The 18979-nt window shown below is 33.7% G+C and overlaps 1 protein-coding gene across 1 annotated transcript in view; it reads left to right on the plus strand.

Moving 5' to 3' along the window:
• Hmt4-20 (Histone methyltransferase 4-20) overlaps positions 1–18979 on the plus strand; it is a 32514-nt gene that overhangs the window by 7839 nt on the left and 5696 nt on the right. The window contains exons 2-6 of the mRNA XM_089088216.1: positions 749–1002; positions 2708–2873; positions 5738–5850; positions 14764–14950; positions 17379–17515. Of these exons, the coding sequence (XP_088944342.1) occupies positions 881–1002; positions 2708–2873; positions 5738–5850; positions 14764–14950; positions 17379–17515 (725 nt within the window). The 5' untranslated portion in view covers positions 749–880. The remainder of the gene's footprint in view (positions 1–748; positions 1003–2707; positions 2874–5737; positions 5851–14763; positions 14951–17378; positions 17516–18979) is intronic.

Here is an 18979-nt window from a genome sequence, read left to right on the forward strand (position 1 = left end):
GGTGTAACAAGCCATGGCACACTATTTGGGACACCACAGACGAGTCAGCTCACTACTATAACTAAAAGTAGCAGACATAGTATTCATCCTATTGCTAGCAAACATGGGTTAAGGTAATTAAGTTTTTTACCCTTTTCTCTAAAAAAAATTGGTGTTTCTGCACCAGTTATTTTGGATATGTTAATAATTAAATTTGTCTGTGAACATTTCGTGCCAAAAACATTTCTGTACCTCAAATGCCAAGGTTAACCTTTTTTGTATCTTTTCCAGGCCAACCCCTACTGACCTTTCATAAAGCCTAATTGAGATAATTTTCAGTTCTATTGTATTTTTGGGACTCCCTGAGCTTGAAGTAGTAGGAAATAACCAGAAAATAGTGCACAAAATAAGGTTTTGAATTTGTTATCCCCTATGACCTTGCTTAGGGTAAAAATGGCATGCTAAATGACACAGTTTTTATAGTTCTGATTTAATTTTCAGTTTCCTAAAATCTGAAATTAATAGGAAACAACCATTAAATTCAGAAAATATTATAGAAATTAAGGTTTAAGTTATCCTCTTTTTCCCTAGAAAAAAGGGGATGGTGGTGATTTTTGTATGGGTATGGGGGTATGGGTGAATTTTTTTTTAACATTTGGTGCCAAAATCACTTCCATTGCTCAAATGCAAAGGTTTAGTTTTTTTTTTCTATATTTACTGGACTATTGCTGAAAGTAGATTGCCTATGATGTCTTTGTTTTACTTTTAGAAACCATGTACTCTGTTGGCAAGAACCATGCCTCTTGGAGATGATTGATTTGTTCTGTAGACATCTTTGTCTTTCATTACTAGATGGTTCAGAGTTAAGCCTGAAAGGTCAAGGTGCTTTTCTGCTACCAGGATGTCATCTTCTTTGAAAACATCAGGAATGACTCCCAAAGAACTGTCTGAAAATGATGATATAGCCACTGGTCTTATTTTGGATCCATATTTGGGTGTTATGACTCATAAGATGAATATAAGGTTGTCTATTGTTTTTCTTTTTTTGTAACTATTGTCTTTTCTACAAGGAGACAATTCAAGTTTTTACTTCTTGGGGTGGCTATTCAACTAGTGTTGTCGTTTCGTTTAGTGTTCTAAATATATCTCCCTGTCTCTTGCCACATTACAAGCCATTGTTGTAGATTAAGGCCTACAAAGAGAAAAATTGTTCTAATAAAAAGTCTGTAATAAAAGAAAGCTTTATCATTTGTAAATAAAATTTAATGCGTGTTTTAAGACAAGGTTTTTACTTCTTTGGGCAGCTACTAAAGTAGTGTCGGCATTTTGTTTGGTATTTTAAATGAATATCCCTCTCTGCAAAATTACAACCCATTATTGTAGATTTAACCAAACTTATTTTTTAAACTAATTATTTAAATTAAACTAAAACTAATTATTTAAATTAAAACCCAATTTTTATTATTTCAATTGGAATTTATTAAGCATTTATTATGACTAATGTTCTACAGGGCTAGTTTTACATGGTCAGGGACGTAGGTAAGGGGGAGGGAGGTGAGGGGGACCCCCTCCCCCCCCCCCCCCAAAAAAAAAGTTCCTTGGAAGTTCGGGCGTCTTTGTGTCTTAATTTAGCTTATGGGTCCGCATTTGTCGGTACATTCTTGAATCTCCCCAAAGTCAAAACCATAGCTTTGCTCCTGTACATGGCTAATGTTACATTGCAAGGGTTTTATGGCTAATGTTTCGAAACGTAAGACAAAAATTTTAACTAATAATTTGAGAAAATTTAAAACATAGAATATTATTCCTTTTATCCTGAATATGTCTTAAAGCAAAAGTTTAATGCCATTTGTATTGACAGTTTTTTGGTAACTAGTTTTAAGCCAAAAAAGAAAAAAAGGAGCAAAAAAAATTTTTTTACATAATTTTTTTAGATTTTTTTAGATAATGTACATTCATCATTAAAAAAAAATCAAATGGTATAATTTCCCAATTTTAATTTAGCCATTAGTTGCCATTAGATAAATTATTTTAACTCAAGAAATGTATTATTTTTCTGATGACCCATTCAATTTGTGGTGTGTCTGGGTGAATTTTGAAATAGAATATAAAATATAAATAGAAATAGAATATTTCTGACATCTATATATTTGATGTTTCCTCAAAATTATTTTTACTATTAGTAGTAAATTAGCCCCTTAAGCTTAGAGCGTCGCTGTTTACTTTTTAATTTAAAAATGGCAAAACAAGGGACTGCAAAAATCCCTGCAAGAAGGGATGCACTCAAGGTGTATATATTTCGTGCATAATATTTTTGGTATATTATTTTTCTGCAGTCTAATGGTTATAATGTTTTAACACATGACTACAATTTTACTATCATTTGATAGTTGAGATTCAGCTTTATTTATGTATCAAAATTACATTTTTGGAATTTGTTTTTTTTTTTTTAGAATGAATATGTTGAAAAGATGTAAGAACACATGAGAAAATCGGAAAATTTTCAGTTTTACGAGCAAATTTGGATTGCTCTCTAAGAAAATTTCTAAGCAACAATATAATTCTGAATTGGTAAATGAAATTACTAAATCTAATGCTGTAAATATCTTGTCCTTTAGGTAGGGATTACAGAAATAGAAAAGTTACGTGTTGCCCCTTTTCTTCTCCACTTGTTTTATGTAGTGGCGCCCATGCTATATAAGTATATTTATTTCTTTTCTTTTTTAAGATATCGGCCAATGAAAACAAATCGAGATGATCTCAAGGAAATTATCCATGGTTTTATGAAGGACCAAAACCATGCCCGTGCTATTAAGTCCTTATTACAGAGGGAGTGTATGAAAAAACTTCTTAGCATCAAGTCAAAAACTCAATTAGAGTTGCTAAGAAAACACGTGAGTAATCTATTTCGTGCATGAACAATAAATAGTTACAATCACCTGTACATAGGGGTTTTTAATGAGGATTGACACCCTCTCGCCCCCCCCCCTGAAGATGTGTCAAAAGACCCAATAGAAACGATTCGGGAGAAAACATAGTAACATCCCCACTGATAAGAATAATTATTACCTAATTAGTTTTTCTTTTATATGATTTTTTCCCCTTTCATTAATCTGCTGTTCCCCTATAAACCCCCTCAGCAGCATGCCGGATTGGCAGATCATATTCCGTGTCGTATTTAGTTCGCTAGAGATTTAGAAGTCTCGAGTTTTTGTAAAGTGGGCTGTATCTCCTTTTCTTACATGTAGAAATGTTGGAAATTATAGTTTATTTCCATAAATAAATTCATTACCATGTCCTGGAAATATAGTATAAATGCAGTTAATTGATAGTGGCTCCCTTTCAAGTAGTTCCCTTCGTGGAGCTGCTTAAATTTGCAGAGTTGCACAATTTTGCAGGATTTTGTTTTTGTGCTTTGGATATAATTAGCTATTGGCATAAAAAGAATTGTTGATCATTAGCATAGCATACATCTAGCTACTACAACTTGATGGGATTTCGGTAGTTAACCTGTTACTGTTCTTAGTAAAAATATATATCATACTGTGAAAATATTTGCTCACATTTATAAGTTGAACAGGATATGGATAGATGGCAAGACCAATTTTTTGCAAAGATGAAAACTTTGTAGGAAAAAATGCCCTATAGGTTGATGTTGATATCATGAGGAGAGGAATAATTTTTCTTTTTTCAAATATTCTCACAATTTCTTGAACTTAGTGGTTCATACCGTTGGACTTATAAAATCAATAATTTATACTCTAAAATTTACAATTTTATTTTCAAAATACTGCAAATGAAAAAAAAATTCCTTTTTCTTCGGGTTTTATTATAAACATTTAGTATAAATTTCGCATTGGTTCTTGTAACTTTAATATTAACTTTCATATCCACTTTTAGGGACGAAAATCCATCTTTTAGGCGTATCTCGATTTTTTTTTTCGCTATTTTCATGTTCCCTTTTTGACAATGGAAAAAACTTTTTTTTTAGTTTTTATGTCTATTTCAAATAATATTAACTTTGAAGTAAAATTCTTGCATGCCTCTTACATTTTTAGAACTTTGGGTTATTTTTTTTGGAGTCATATATTGAAATCTTTATATTGATTCATTATGTCTGTCAAGGGCGTATCTAGGATTTTTGCTCCTGAAGGGGGGTGGTACAAAGAACAAACTTAAAAACGCTTCAAAAATTTGTTTACATGCATTTTTATTAAGTTTTTACAAGTAGGACGAATTTTTTTTTCAGCTGGACGTCAAACCGGGTACCCCCGCCCCCCCCCCCCCCTGGATATGGCCTTGATACCTTTTAAGAACGAGAGTCTTGTAATCAATGGTTTTTTTTTTGTTTTTTTTTTAGAAATCTAACATTTTTTTTCCTTTAATACTTGAGCACGACTAGTTGTTATTGAAAATAATTTACTTTTTAAATCCAACACTTGCCTGTTTTTGAAGTTTGTAAACTCTAAGCTGGTAACCAAACTCTTGAACAGTTTATATGTTTTTTCCAAAATGTAATGCATGTTTAGAATGTAGAAGGATAGATAGCCAACAGTTATTTGTGAGTGAACCTGAAACCCAATAATTCACATCTAGAGTAAATAAGAGCTCACGCAACACAAAAGAAAAATATTCGCAGTAAAATACACAAATGAAACGCTACAGATAAAAGAAGAAACTACGAACTACATTATAAGTGCATTACTTTAGAATTCAGTGATGCTCAATAATTGAAAGAGTTTAATTGCTTAATTAATAACGCTTAAGAATGTTTTGAGATTTATCTTCGCTTGTCATTCCACTCATATTTATGTTTTGAAGAAAAGTGTTGGTCAGTATTGTAAGTTCTGGTGGTAACTTTATACAAACATAGAATATATACAAATTTATCACCATTTTGATACACCCATAATTTTCTGTCGACGCATATTGAAATTAACTCTTTTTAGTTAATTTTTGCTGATGGTAAAAAAAAATTACTTAGGTACGTCTGTAATAATCATTTGACTGCGTAACTGCATTGCATTGTGCTACTGAACATAATGTACACCTGACAAAACGACACACGCTGCGCGTCTAATAATGGTAAAATCATTCGAAGAATATCACTATATTCTGCCTCTTATCATTACGGAGACTTTGTCAAGAAACTAAAATGTCGTTCTTATTATCTATTATTATTATTTTTTTTTATTCTCAAAGTATTAGTTTCTTGTTTAAGTTTTACAATATTCAATTTTTATAAACTATACTTTTGTTTTGAAGCTAAAGTATGTCATTTGAAATCAATAAATGGGTCACTCAGGGATCAGCGTGTTATATTTTGCCGACCCCTGCTCTGGGGATGATTACTGGTATGTGATAGCAATTTTATGTTTCTAGATAATGCCCATAAGGCTTTAGGTGTCGTGATAATTCGTTTAGATACCTTGGTAAGTAATTTTACACAAGAGAGACCAGCTCCTAGCAGGTTTAGAGCAGATATGGAGTCTGGGTATGATCTTTTGAACTTCTGAGTGTGTTTGACGCGATTTATTGATGTTTAATTCGCCATACTAAGGACTTGAATCTCATCAGATATAATACGTAAATTATTAAATCATTTTCAGCAACAGCTATGCTCTTGGTGGAGAATACAGCCTGATGATGCAGACCTGGATTTAAAATGGATTGCACATATTTTGTTGTTTATAGAATATACTGCCTTGTCAAGCAAAAAAATAGTTATTAATATTTTTAAGCATGTCATTATTTGTAGTTGGCTCGCTACCTGAACACCTTTCACCCTGTGGCTGGTTTTACAATCAAGCCATGCTTTCGGTATTCTATGGAGGGCCAACAAGGAGCCCGGATTTGTTCTACTAGAAAATGGTAGGAATAACTAAATAGTTTTTAATTTTACTAGGGTATTTATGGGTACGATCTTTGTTTTGTTTTTCAGCATATGTATCATCCACTGTCCTTATTTTTGGTTACAATTGTTGGCAATGATTTTTCCTAGATGGGGTTGAAATTTAAATCCTGAACCCACAAAAATTTGTTGCTGGGATTTTGCAAAAACTTTTGACCTGCCCCCAAAATTAAAAAGTGGAACTGTAAATTATAAAGGAAAGGTGAGAGGCAGCACTAAAAGGTCTAAAACTTCTTAATCGTTTAGATTAAGGTAAGAAATGTAGAGGTTATATATTCGCAGCGCGAATTTTTTCAGTCCGTTGTTTAAAATTTACTAACCATTTTTTTCAAAAAAACGTCTCTTTTTGCAAAGAGCTTTTCTTGATTGTTGATTGATTTACCAAAAAGGGTTTGTAGCAATTTTTTTTCGGCCTGTAAAACACGTGTGTTAAAAAAAAAAGAAAAAAAAAGCAAAACTGTGGCCTACAATTTGTGAATAGACAGATGAAACACGCCAGGAGATAGTGAGCCAGTATTGCCTGTGTATTTGTTGGTAATGAAAAAAGATCCTTCATTTCCTTTTTTCGCATAGCTAAACATATGAACGATGCAGAGAGATTTTGATCTATTGTCGTCAATGCTATGACTTAAAGAATAGACGTAAAGAAAAAAGCTAGATTGCAAAAGATATTATAAATATAATTTTCTTACCGATGCACAGACGTCTGGGGGGATCAAAGTATTTTTCTTATGATAAAGGAGGGGGGGGCTTAGAAAACTAAATTACTCCTTTTGTTGGTAGCAAACAAGGAGGGTCTTGCAGACCTTTATTAGGAGTTTCATTTGCAGTTTCTAGAAGGGCTCTGAGAAAAATTGTATGGAAAAATATCTTAGTCATAATAATAATTAATAGCTACTATACTAGTAACTAATAATTATACTAGTAATTAATAGCTTCATAGTCGTATGATAGTCATACGTATTGACTCTTAAAGTAGCTACGTTGGCTACAGACAGTAGCTAAATATGACCCATCAATCATTAGTGGAATTAAATAAAAAAAATAAGTTTATTCAACTAAAAGTAAGGAGCAACATTAAAACTTAAAACGAACAGAAATTATTACGTATATAAGGGGGTTCGCCCCCTGTTTAATATCTTGCTCTTTACGCTAAAGTTTGAGTTTTGTTCGAATCACAAATCCCTGAATCACAAAGGCCTTTTAATTAGAATAGATAGCTCTTTTGAAAGTACTAAAAAAAACTTTAGCGTAAAGAGCGAGGTATTGACTAAGGGGCGAACCCCCGTCATATAAGTAATAATTTCTGTTCGTTTTAAATTTTAATGTTGCTCCTTACTTTCAGTTGAAAAAACTTGTTTTTTATTTAATTTCTGATCGTTTTTAAATAATGCTGGGACATCCGGTGCCCCCTTCATAGAAATGTCCCTTCCCCCAATGAAACATCCTTCATGGAAAGATCCTCCCACGTTAGACTAAATTTGATGAAATTTATATATTTCAAATCAGCATGAAAATCCGATTCTTTTGATGTATCTACTGGTATCAAAATTCTGTTTTTTAGAGTTTCGGTTACTATTGAGCCGGGTCGCTCCTCACTTACAGTTCGTTACCAAGAACTGTTTGACAAAAATAATGCACTTGCGATAAGATATTTATTTTTAAAAATCGCTATCACAAGCCGCACAGGACTGAATTTGAATTTTGCAGTCAAAAATATCATATAAAAAAACACGAAAATTGGAAAACTGGCAAAGACTGTCAAAGCAACAATGAAAAAGAAAAATGAGATGAATCAGATAGAAAAATTATATTCGTCAGTCAATAATTAAAAAGGAAAATGGTCAAGCTAAACTAAATTGGTCAAATAAAATAAATACATATGAAAAAAAGTTAAAAAAGAGATTAAAAAGGAAGTATAAGTCCTTAAAGCATGGGAAGGGGGACGCCAAATTCATTTAGGAGCTTAAGGAGGGAGATTGACGAATTATCTCTATGGATAGTATCTTTAACATGGATATCCTACTTTTAATTATGAAAAATCGTGACGTCAAGTGATTTAAAGGAAGGCACAGAAATGTCATAGGGATTGGATGAAGAAAACGGGACGAGGATTTAACGAAACATATTTTGGGCTTAGACGGGCTTACTCTCATATATCCAAGTCCGAGGCATCGTCTCCAATTTCATTGAGGATGCTCAGAAGGTTGCTTATAAAATTTCTGAAGCCAAGTTTCAACAACCGTTATGTCATCGACAAATTTCCATCTATCGGGAAAATCCCGTAGTGGGGGCTTTTGATCATAACTGGAAGAATAGGGGACTTTGGAGAGTATTTCGGCGTATTCCATTGTGGACAGGGAGAAGATTGGAATAATAATTCTGGTATTTGACTACCTGCGGTCTATTTGATAAGAAGGACGCAACCAAATTCACCAGGAAACAATCAGAAATGAATTCAGTTACAAGTTTCTCAACTAATATATTATGGTTAACAAGGTCAAATGCTTTTTGAAGGTCAGTGGAAATTAAATTTAGCCGGGAATTAGGCTTTCGAGGATTTTTTCAATGTACTCGATAAGAGAAACAAGGCAGTGGGGGATAGAAGTGGATTTTATCTTTCCGAATTACCTCGTGTCCGTAAGAGGTAGAATTTTTCCCTTTAGCCAATTTACTCGGAATCCTTCTTATAGTTTCGAGAATATATGAATGAGAGAATTAGGACGAACTCCTTCAAAACCAGGCTTTCTGTTTGTATTTTTCAAAGGGGCTATGAAATCCTGTTTTGTATCGTCGGAATTCGCCGAGGCTCGGTTATCTTGCTGAAAAAAAAAACAGACAAGGGCTTTGAAAGGAAGTGACTGAAAGCACTAATAAGAGGAATTGGAATAGCTAGTGGATAGCATATACAATAGCTAGTGGAAACTATACCGCATATCTATTGGGTTTCTCTTCATCTGGAGAAAGGGGAATGAATCGGCAGTAATGGGTGCTAAAACGGTTGTTTGCTCTTTTATAGTATCTCACTGCTAGAATTACCTCCAAGGCACACTGGACTTGCAGTTATATATTCTTTGGGGCAGGTCTTCTATTTATGGTGTAGCTGATTATTTGGTTTGGGGCGGGGGTTAGTGGTGTGATTCTGTAAACTCAGCCAAAATCATCCCAGCTCCAAATGGGTACCTGGACAAATCTAGGGGAAAAGACGTGGAGGCTCGAGGGATTTGCCCAGAGCCATGCATAGCATTCTCGGCCGAAGGCAGCGCATGAGGAGATTGATTACCTGGGATACAAGTGGACCGTTGGTCTCCATGCGAAACTTCAGTATCAGTTAGACAATTAGTCTTTTTAAATTTGATAAACATGTAAGTCTGAAAGGTTGCGTAGCGTGATAGACTGATTCTTAACAAACTCGATCAAGAAACCAATTTCACGTAAAACAAGTCTCAAAGCTACTGATGCTTTTATATCAAGTATTGACAATAAAGAATGGTAGAGTTGTTTTTTTGGGGCTGAAATCTAACCATGCTGGGACTTCCATTTACAGAGCTAGAATATTAATAAGCCTCCACATTACTCAGCGTCAAAGAAGAGAACCTGGAATGCATTATTCTCAAGCATCATAGTCATAACAGCTTTACGGGTGACTGATCCAATATTTTGGAAAGAAAAACTGTCTATTCTACAATTGAGCGTATTTATCTTGGTTTGATTGCATAGAGGATAATTTCCAGGCCACGAGTGTTCTTCGACGAAGTCGCTTAGTGGCCTCGGGAAAAAACAAAATACATTTAATTAAATAGTGGAAAGAAAATGGTTGACTAAGCGTCGTTTTTTTGTCAATTTGTACATACACAATTTAATTTTAGTATCGTTAAATTTCCCCTGCCTTTTTTATTGGTATACACAGGTCTGGTGGTATCAGAGCATTTTCCTTAAGTTTACGGGGTGGGATGGGGGGTCAAACTGTGAAAAATGCATTTTTTACCATTATTTTCCAGGGGTCTTCTGACCAATTTCAAACAGGAATATCTCATCCTCCTTTAGGTCTAGATATGTCGTTTTAAAATTCTATTGGTAATATCTATTTATTTTTGTAAAAAAAATATTCATTGTTGCCGAACTTTGGGTTTTTAGAACTCATTGTTACTAGTTAAATATAATTTGTACCCTGGATAGCAATGCAGTGATAAGGTTTTTCTATCCATCATGTTTCACCATTCTGTGGAATGAACTTTGGACTAGATTATTGTTACAAATGAGCTAGACCCGTATCGGCTATTACGCTTCTCACTGAATCCCTCGCCGGAGTTGTGTGGGTTAGGAATTTCCCGGTACATAATCAGGGGCGTCCCGATGGGGTGGCAGGGAGGGGCGCCCCCCCCCAATTTTTTGGCATTCGAAATTTAGCAAAAGTCTTGATTTATGCAGAAAATTCGGCATAAATCAGGTAGCGATTCGGTAAAATTTACAAAGATCGCCCCCCCCCCCTATAAAATGAGCCTCGGTACACCCCTGTACATAATTATTCGGTTTCTGGAACCTACCTACATGTTTCAAGTAATAAATTAAGAATCAAAGAAGTTGTAAAGTTTGCTGTTAATTTCTTCCTCTTAAGACTGAACGTGGAGCTTCTTCCCCTAAGGAAGCTGTTTTAAAATAAGTAGCAAATCATCAACTTACTCCTCTCTCGTTATTTAAAAAAAAAAAACTCAGCGATCCCTTCTGAATTTTGCTGTATAGGGAATGTAGCATGTGAGTTTTTTTTTTTTTTTTTTTTTTTTTTTTTTTTTTTTTTTTTTTTTGCAAGATGCTAAGGGTTCTGATAAAATGTAACCGAATACAAAAAACGGCATCTAAACTGCATAAATAAAATTTCGACAAATACCTTATCTTTGTGTTTGTTTATTCTGGCCATGTTTTTTATTTTATACGTTATACGTATTTATACGTTTTTTACACTTTTATCCCTAAGCGGATTTTTTTTTTCAGATATTTATCCTTTATTAGTCTTCAACCGGAATCTTTTTATCTCTATGTATATTCATTTATTTGACAATGAAGATTCATGACTTGGCTTATTCAGATGATAGACCAAATTATAGGCGCTGTGACTGGGTTAAAGATCCTGTCAAAGCGCCTTTTGATTCACTGCACTTTTGTTAACGCAACTTTAGTCAACTATTTCCGTGGGCATAAAAATTGAGTGCTCGGGATTCGATAAAATCGACGAAAGCTTTTTTTTTGCCTCGTCCGGAATGGCGAAGGTTCTACCAGCGAAAAAGTAATCGAAGTGCTTTAAAAGATGGAAGTCGACTGACGAAAGGTCTAGGGAGTATGGTGGGTGATGTTAAGCTTCGACGCTCAATTCGTTTAATTTTTGGACAGTAATTTATGAAACGTATGGAGATAATCAGTGAGATATTACAGTTTGAAGAAGACTCATAAACCAGACAGAACTTTGAAACAACCTAATATTTGGGCCTAAGAGTGTCCTTTTGCGAAGCCTACCTTATAAAAAATAATGTGGCAGATCAGTTATGCTTAATTCTGAATTTTGAAGTCGTAGAAAAATTGAAAAATCATTTTTAATTTGTGTCTGACGGGATTTTGTCTTTGGGTAATCTTATGAAGCCAATTGAATTGTAATAATAAATTTAGTTGTGCAAAAGTTCTTGTAATGACATTAACTTATGTGGAATCAGGCTAATTGGCAATATATTTCTTTCTTTTATTACTCTGTATCTTTGGCTAGTTTCCTATTTGAATTATTTATTAAGTTGATTTTTCTGGCATAAAATTAATAGACTAATCAGAGATAGCATTTGCATTTTTATTCGAGAGAATATTCCAGTTTCAGTGTTTGCCGTTAATCCTTATTTTGTTGCTGTTCGAATCCCAGGGATTATTGTTTTTTCGTGCTATTTACCAACAAATTATCATACTATTTATTCTGATTTTGATTTCAATTTTGCATGTTTAGAATTCTCGCGATTTGTGGCAAAAGTTCCATCAGATCTCCAGTGGTTTGTTTGCCGGGATTTTAACTGCAACATTTCTATCTCTGAAGTCCGCTCCTCCCCTCTTTTATCTTTGTTTTCGGTTTTCACTATAGTTTCAAAAGATGCAGATTTTACGTATGTCCATAATTCTGGTTCTTGCTCTAATCTAGACCATGTGCTTGTTTCAAATGCAGCGTTATTACCACAGCCTGTTCATGTTGGATTGGATATGCCTATTAGTAACCATTTTTGCCTTTCTTTTAATTTAAGTATGCAAATTCTATCTTTTAAAATTATCAATCGTTCTAGTCAAATGGTAAATAAAATGATCTGGGATTGGGAAAAAATGTGCAAATATCATGAAGAATCAGATGCACTTTGAGCTAAAATAATTGTAAATTATTCTAAGGATGTTGGTCAAATTGATATTGATCTATTTTACCTTGAAATTGTTCATAGTTTAAAAGTCGGGGCTAATAAAGCATTTAAGACTGATTCTTTCCGTCGTGGATCTCCTGTTTTAGATTGGAACCTTAACCCGATTTTAAAGCAAAGCCAAAAGAATGCATCTCAAGCTTGTTACCTTTGGAATTGCGCGGGAAAACCACGATCTGGACCATTTTATGATGGTATGAAATTAACTAAACGCGTTTTTCGGGCTGAGTTGCATTTGCATAATGAGATTATAAAAGATGAAATTGGTTCAAGGATTACTAGTGATAAGAATGAGCTTTGGAGTTTGGTTAATTCTAGACGTCGTAATAATAATTGTTCACCAGATTCTAATAGTTCTCTGAAACTAGATGATTGGATAACTCATTATAATCATGTTTTTTCACCCGGTGATGCAGTAGTTGAATCACGGCTTGACTCTTTATTATCGGAAGAAATTGCAAAGTCCTGCTCAAATATTAAAATATCTGTTTCTGTTGAAGATATAACGGCAGCAATTAAAGCTCTAAAAAGTAAGCATTTTTTTGATCATGATGGTATACATTCAAACCATATAAAATGGGCATCTCCCAAAGCAATCCTTCTCCTCGCTACTCTTTTTACTACTATTCTTTCTTCTGGAGTTCTTCCAACTAGCTTTTCTCGTGCTAACACTTCACCCCTTTGAAAAATAGGAGGGAATACGAATCGATGTTCTGATTACAGGCCGATTACTGTTTCATGCCAGATTAGCAAAGTTTTTGAGTTAGTTTTATTAAAGTATTTGGAGTCTTGTAACCAAGGCCTGAATCAAATTGGGTTCCGCAAGGGTCTAAGCATGGATGTTGCTCATACCCTCCTTTCAAAAATAATATCCTTTTGTAAGCAATGGGGTAAAGTTTATACACTTGCGTGAGATTTTGCGGCGGCGTATGATTCAATTATCCATTCTTGGGCTATGACTGCGCTTCTGAAGAATAATGTCCCACTACCAGTAGTTTTGGTTTTAAATAAGTGGTATGGCTCCTCTCGTATTCGTATTAAGTGGAAGAATCAGTTTAGTGATTATAATGTTAAGTTATGTAGGGGGCTGAGACAAGGAAGCATTATTTTTCCTTTGATTTTCAATATTACTGTTTCGGGGCTATTTGATCAAATTCAGTTGACTTTTATTTATGGTAAAGGTTATGTTCTGTCGTGGATTGCTTACGCAGATGATTTACTCCTTTTGAGTCGATCGTTTTTCAGTCACTTCAACAAAATGTAGATTTTTTAGCAAAGGTTTTTAGTGAGCATTGACACCGTTTTCACCCTGGAAACTGGAAAATGTCAGTTTTTAGTTATTGGTGCTAAAGCTAGTGATATGGTAATCTCGTAAAGATCTTTTTGGATTTATGACAATATTTTAAAACCGTTGGAATCTTTTTTATATATTGGTGTGCCTTATGGACGAACTTTAGCTCTATGTCGTGCTTCTATTTCTAAAGCTGTTAAAAGTAGAATGGCTTCTAGTTTCAGGGCAGTAATTTGTCTTCGCGATCTTCTTTCTCAGAAATTACTGGCTCAGGCATATTATAAAGTCACTTTTCTTCAGATATTAGGTTTTTCATAGCTTCTCCCGTTTTTTAGAATTAATAATATTGTGCATGCAAATAACACATTTTTTAATTTTGCTAAGTTACATCGCTGATTTTCTAAATCTGAACAAAACACTTTTTTTACGAATAAATATAAAATATAAAACCCCGTTGATGCTTTGGAGAAAAAGCAAAAGAAATTTTTATCCAAATTAAAAGTTTTTTCTCATAATTTATATAGAGCTGCGCACGAAGCTTAATGTATTTTATTTGATTTAATTTTTGAATGAAGTGTTAATTTGTGAAGTGTTAATTTTAAGTGTTAATTTATTATCTATTGAATGAAGAGTTAATTTGTGTGGTAATTTTGATTGAAGGCCTTTGCGTACTTGTTGTTATATAGTTTAAAATAATTTTATGGCCTGTTGATTAGCGGTTATTATCTTTATTTATTTTTTTTACTCTTCGTATTCGGAGGAAATAAAAAGTTTGAATTGAATTGAATAGAACTATTCAGAGACCAAGATATGTATAGTGCATTGAACATTTTGAGGAAATATACCCGTCTTTGAGGCTACATACAGATTGCAAATGAAAAAACCCTGATGTGAAAGCAGAAGAATAACTGTTCCAAATATTCTCTCAGGGTAGATGGCACCATTTCTTTTACTTGCCTATTTTTGTTAAACCAAGACCGCTTACGCTTGCCGTTGTTGAGCTATCAGTTTTCGTAAATACTAAGTTAGTATTTCAATTAAATTTTTCATTGGTATTTGATTTATATTCAGATTTTGAGATATTTGTCGCATCTTGGTTGTTTCAATAAAATATTTAGTTGAGTAAATGTATGTACGAATTATAGGTACAAAAATGAGAAGATTGAAATGTTGGTTGGTTGTATTGCTGAGCTAACCCCTGAGGAGGAGGAACAGCTACTTCATCCAGGAAAGAATGACTTCAGCGTTATGTATAGCTGCAGGAAAAACTGTGCTCAACTGTGGCTTGGACCCGCGGCATTTATTAATCATGACTGTAGAGCTAATTGTAAGGTAAATTTCTGTACTTCGGCCTCTCTGTGTGGGTAACTCAAAGAGAAATACTTACGAACTCCTAAAGGTAATTTCCGCAATGTAGTCATTTCTTCTTCTCAAGAAATTGTGTAAAATTTAAAGGAATTTGTCTTTCAAAACCAATATGGTGCTAGTCGAGTCCTTTTGCCATGACCAATTCTTCGTTCAAGCTCATCATTCCTGGCAAAGTATGAATAATGGTGTTGCGGCTTTTTACTGGGAGTGAATCAGTCGATTTGCAACCAAAACGTAGATACCGCTCTTTAAATAAGAGTATAGAAGTACGTTTGGTGTCCTTGTGCTGAGTTCTCTGTTGAAATTGACTAAAGACAATGCTTTCCTCATAACCTTTGCTCTAATTACTTATTTTTGATAAAAATGACCTACTAAAAAAAATTGTACCCGCTTTTAATTTGTTATTTTTATTTAATTAATTAATTAATTTAATTAATTAATATATTTACAATATTAATTAATTAATTATTAATTATTACGCTTTTAATTAATTTATTTTTATTTTCCGCTGATTATCCTAACCGGTACATACTGAACCTAATAGATGTTTGCATAAGCTAATCTATTAATTTTTTGTTCTTGTTTCGTAGTGATTGGCTCTTAAATTTTCAAATGAGTTCTTTCCCGAAAACATTTTCATTCGAACTGGGATTAGGCTTAGGCGTTTGTAAAAGCTTAGTACGGAACTAAATTGAAGCAATGGATCATTATTATCAATAGCATGTAAGTAGAAAATGTAGATTATGGAGAAAAAAAAGGGTCTAGTAAATTTTAACGCAGGACTAGGTGCATATGATGCAATAATTTTCCAGGAGAGGGCATATTCTCTTTTAATTCTTTATAAATGTGATTTTGATTAGAAGGTAACTTTGCTCCCCCTAAACCGGATTCTGCAAATAATCTTTAACCTATCCTTGTCCTATTGGGGGCCGTGTCTCTGGAATTTCCCCATTCAATACGTTGCAGATACGGAAAGTCGGCTTTTTTTTTTTTTTTTTTTTTTTTAAGATAAAGAAATAATATCAAAAAATTAAATTATGATACGCTTTTGGCAAAAATGTGACCTCTAAGGACTGATTGTTGGCAAGAAAGAATCTAAAGCTAAAAAAAATGTTTTGGTCAAATTTGCATTTTTCCATCTTACGGATTTCATCCCTATGCTTCATTGCTTATGAAAAAGTACGTAAAACTCAAAGAAGTACGGAAAAAACTCTAAAGAAGTAAATATCCATGTCAATAATCTCCAAGAAAGGAAGAAGTCCTACAAAACTTATCTCAAGGGAGAAATCCCTCCTTCTTTTCACCAGTTTGCAGCTATGAAACTAGTTGTTTTTGTTTTCATTCAGGAGCAAGGTCTATTGATTCCTTGACATTTTTAAAGTGTTAACACATGCTTCTTTTGCGCTAAGCACGGCAGTATACATATTTTTCACTTGATTTGGCTTTAGTTTGCTATTGTGGCAAAATGACATATACCTGGGTGTATTTAAATGGCTAGCCTCAGAAATTTTTTTTTTTTTTTTAGTGAAAAAAATTTTAATTATAAGGGTTAAGAGCTGTTGGTGCAATTATTGAAAACTGCCTTACATATTAACATCACTTATTATTGCTTATGCTGATAGTATTTTAAACTGAATTGAATGAACTGAATTTTATGACCAATTTCTTCTACTTCTTGTTTGAATTGGTTTGGAGACCTATTGCATAATTTCATCACCGGAATTAAATTTCGAAGCGACTAATTTCTGATTCAATAGCAAAAAAAAGTCTTAATTGGTGAGAAATAGCTACTGGATATGCCATCTAGATCATAACTGTGACACTAGACTAGAAATATGGAGATCATGATTCCATATCTGACCAGTCGCCCACTTTTCATAAAAATTCCTTTACTATTGTTACCGAGGTCAAATGCCTAATAGAATAATGAACTTTTCTGGGCTCAGTTGCCCTAAGCTAATGAGGATTTCGGGGTTCTCATAAAAACTCAGAGTGGTATAAGTAATGTATACTAAACACCATTAACTTTACGAGTCAAGTTAATAAGTGAAAACATGCAATTTTAGGGTAACCTATATTCCGATTAAAAAAGGTCAGATTTATAATTCAAATTCATATGATTTTCTATAATTAGAAGTTGAAAGTTCTACCATAACCAGCGGTAATGAGTTGAAGGTTGTATAGTCCATAGATGTAGTTGGATAGTCATAGGATGGGAGTCATTTTTGACTTGTTTACTTTTTGAATTAGTTGGGAATAAAAAAAGGGACAATTAGGCAAGGGTTCTAATCTCCAAAGGTCCTTTCCATGTTATAGATTGTGTATGAGCAACACATACAATTTATGCAAGTTGAATAAATTTAACTTCACAAAATAACAACTTTTTTTTCAGTTTGTAGCAACTGGACGAGATACTGCATGTGTAAAGGTACTTCGCGACATAGATTATGGTGAGGAAATCACTTGTTTTTATGGTGAAGACTTTTTTGGTGACAAAAATGGCTACTGTGAATGTGAAACGTGTGAAAGGTAATTGAAGATTTGATGACATTTGGATTATTCTTACTGGTAGTCAGCAATTTGGGTAAAGAATTATAAATCCCCTAATTAAATGCAAAATCGTAGAAGAACTCGGTGCAAAAAATATTTCATAAAAATATATGGCGAGTTTTTTCTCCTAACTTATTTCGCTCTATAAAGAACGTATTATCAGTTGCTGTTGTCGAGTATTTTGACGAAAAAATCGGTAACCATTTTCTCTACTCATTTTCTTTATAATATCAGTGTGACGTAGTAAATGTTGCACCTCTGTTAGTCAAATATAACGTTTGAAGTACGGTCAAAAGATGGCTATTATATGGTCTGTTTTAACCCGGATTGTACTGCTAGAATTGAAATCACCGAATTCCCCCTCTCTAGTATCCCTTAATTAAAAAGATGGTCGAACTGGCTCTGTCAAGAAAGCTGTTATGGCCTAAATGGTTGTGTTGTTTTGTGCGACTAATCGTCAGCATTAGGGAATTGCGATTTGAACATACGAAAATGTTAGTTGACAAGGTGCTTTAACCCTAAACCCTGAAAAAAATTAAAAAGTTGAGATTGATCACCTGATTCGTATTCTTAACGGCTCGTATTTAGGACAGGATCGTCACCTGCTGCCAAAAAAAGCGCGAAATAGATGGGTTTCGTGCATTTATAAACTAGTCTTTTTCAGCCTTGTGAAGGTTATCGCTAATTGGAATGAGACGACTTGCCTAAAGCCCTATCAAAGTAAATCGCTGAATTTAAATGACATACAGGCAAAGCAGGTTCTTCGGATGGAAATTAGCTCTTATGACCGTTCTATGATGTTTCAGCGCCCCACTAGCAGCGACTAAAAGAAAAAAACAAATAAGCAGCAGGAGAACAAAAAAAAAAAGAAAAAGATACATCACTGCTTCTTATGCGAAAAAGTTATTCTTCCTTGTTACTCAAGATGGGGGACTAATACTCCTAAATGTGTTTTCGCTTATGGAGATTCGAATTGTGCAGTTTTCATTTCGATTTTTGTGGGGTTTTAGGTTATTTTTCGAAATTCCTATATGTTTATTTTCACAATAAACTTTTACCATTAAGACTAACCGAAATAATAGTTTCCGTTCTTAAATCAGCTTCAAATGGCGATTCTTCTTTACTTAGCACGTTTTTTAGAACACGTTTTTAAATTTGCGGTTACTATGGAATGTGTTGGTTCTTTACTAGGTTGCCCCTATTGGGACAGCCATGTTTCTTGGAAAATATGTTGTCAAATGCTCAAGCCATAAGATGTGCGATTTTCATTAAAGCCAATATTGTAAAAAAAAATATATATTATTAAATATTCTTTGTTGTTTGTTGCAAGTAATTGACTCAGTAACCTCTGTTATTAACACGTTTAAATAGGAAAGTTTTTGCGTTGAGGGAATTGTGTTGAATTTGCAAATAGTGTACTGATCCTAACCTCTGAGTAAAATG

Source organism: Artemia sp. Qi Xiang Cuo, chromosome 4 (assembly GCF_049724085.1).
Source record: "Artemia sp. Qi Xiang Cuo chromosome 4, ASM4972408v1, whole genome shotgun sequence".
Classification (NCBI taxonomy): Eukaryota; Metazoa; Arthropoda; class Branchiopoda; order Anostraca; family Artemiidae; genus Artemia; species Artemia sp. Qi Xiang Cuo.